The 2,129-nt window shown below is 50.5% G+C and overlaps 1 protein-coding gene across 1 annotated transcript; it reads right to left on the bottom strand.

The window, feature by feature from the left end:
* Positions 1-1,392: 1,392 nt before the first annotated feature.
* Positions 1,393-1,592, bottom strand: DAD1 (defender against cell death 1; the record flags this gene model as incomplete). Its single annotated transcript, XM_010088037.1, has 1 exon — positions 1,393-1,592. A coding segment is annotated over one exon (200 nt), but the record flags the coding sequence as incomplete, so codon positions are not given.
* Positions 1,593-2,129: the final 537 nt, after the last annotated feature.

Genomic DNA, 2,129 nt, shown 5'->3' with positions numbered 1-2,129 from the left:
AGCCACTGAGGTCAGGCATTTCATAATGCTTTAGAGGGGGAAGGATTTTCAATGAGGTGAAGTCTGAGGGGTGACCTCCACAGACTCAGAACAGCTCCAGTGCAGCACTGCCAGAGGCACTAACACAGCCTGGCAGCCTCTCCTAGCATCCTTGGCTTTATCAACACGTCAGACTGAAGAAAAGCGAACACCATGACAGGGTAGCTGCATCACCACCAGTCTGTAAGTCCAGCTGGGCCGTCCAGCTGTGCCCCACCTGCCTTTGAGGGATATGGGAGGGCCTGTGAGAAGATGGGTACACCTGGGGATGTGCTGGAGGACACCCTCCACTTCCTTCCATTCATGATCACTAACCACAGCCCAACCCAAAGCTTCCACAGCTTTCAAGTCTGGGGGCACATTGGCAACATAATTTCCATAAGATAAAAGGGCAGGAAACAGGGAGATGAAACGGGTGAACTACAACTGAATTGTTTCCACGACAACTTCTTTCCTGCTTCCCTCTAAGTCAGGCACAGAAAAAAAGCCTGCTGGGTAGAAATGGAGGGAGGGGGGTAAAAACAGGGAGTCGTGCCCGAGAGGGAACTTGGGTGTCCAAGGTACCTCTGTATTTGTCACCAATAGGGAAAAGACTGCAGTATTACAAAGGGTTTTATTGACAAAAAGGATTACAGTAACTCTCATGAGGCAGAAGACCCCTCCATAGGACAGTCTGTGGGGAAAAACCTTGAGCCCTGCTTCCCCTTTCTCCACCAAGGAAGCAGGTAAGAGTCTGCTGAGGAACAGCACTTCCCAATGCCAGGCTTTGGCATCAGAGCTCAAGAGCAATTCAAGACCTAGAACGAGAGAAAGGCAACATGAGCGATGTTTCTGCAAAGGGAGAGGAAATACCCCACAAGCTTCAATCATCCTGTGGCCCCTTGCAACAGTAACAACAGGGTGTGTCCTCCACTTTCCAGCACCAAACTCTTCCTGTCCCAAACTCCCTCTTCTCACCTGCTGAGAAACTCCAGACTTGGACACCGGCCATACCATGGCCTCCAAACAGAGCCCAGGAGTTCCAGCTCCCAAAGCACCTCTTGCAAAATGGTGTATTTCTCTTAAGAGAAATGCGGGTAGGTTTCTGTAACACTCCTAGTTAAGCTGCCTTTTAATTTACAAAAGCACAAAAATACACGCACAAAAACAGAGAACCATGAATCCTAACCCTGCATCAAACCTAGAGGACAAGAGCTTAACTGTAGTTGGCCAAGATGAAGCGGGGAGCTAGAATTCTTGGATTCATTACGTGTCTAGTTTTCTCCCAACTCTACGAAAGTACTGAAGCTGTGTGAACTGTGGTTGCCCCTCTTGTGACCCCACGGACCAGTACCTCACAGTATCTTCCAGAGCTCAGCCAACAAAATTGATGACAACAAGATGGAGGATGGTGTTGGCAAAGAGGAAATCGGCAAATGCCCGCTCTGGTGAAATGCCTTGGAACTCGCTTTTGTTCTGGGGGTTGATCTGGATCCGGAGGCAAACTGCATGGCAGAGAAAAAATGAGAGATTAGAGATCACAAAAGGAAACAATGGTGGGAAGCACAGTCTTCCTGAGGCAGCCCACCCCAGTCTGGGCTGCTGTTCCACCACGGTACCACAATGAAAGGTAACTCTGTCTTTATTGTAAGACGAGCAGGACACTAGCATGGGACTTGTACAGGGCAAAACCAGCTCTCCCATAGCCCTACGCTACCAGCGGTGGCCAAGTGGCTCCTGAGGGGAACAGGCTTATAACAGGATAGGACCTGGATAGAAATGAGGATATTTCTGTGTTCTCCATTGGGTGTGTCGGGGAGGGCTGCACAGATGATCTTAAAGGTCTTTTCTAACCTAAAAGATTAAACAATCCTAAGGCGGTTTTGGGGGTATTATGGGCTAGCAACACCGTGAAGCAGCCATTGCCAGAGTTTGGGTTTCACCATGGGACAATTGCTAAAGAAAGACCAGTACCAGGTGGTAGAAGGGAGGGCTGCTTGCCTGCCAGGGAGAAGCAAGGCCACCCTGGGACCGGTAAGGAGCCCGGCTCCACGGTGCCTGTGGGCAGGGCCCTGCAGGAGCACCCCGCGGGGTGGGCTGGGGTTCTGGGA

This window comes from Pterocles gutturalis, unplaced genomic scaffold (genome assembly GCF_000699245.1).
Source record: "Pterocles gutturalis isolate BGI_N339 unplaced genomic scaffold, ASM69924v1 Scaffold49116, whole genome shotgun sequence".
Taxonomy (NCBI): domain Eukaryota; kingdom Metazoa; phylum Chordata; class Aves; order Pterocliformes; family Pteroclidae; genus Pterocles; species Pterocles gutturalis.
Note: the sequence above shows the minus strand (reverse complement) of the source record. Positions and strands in the feature narration are given on the sequence as shown.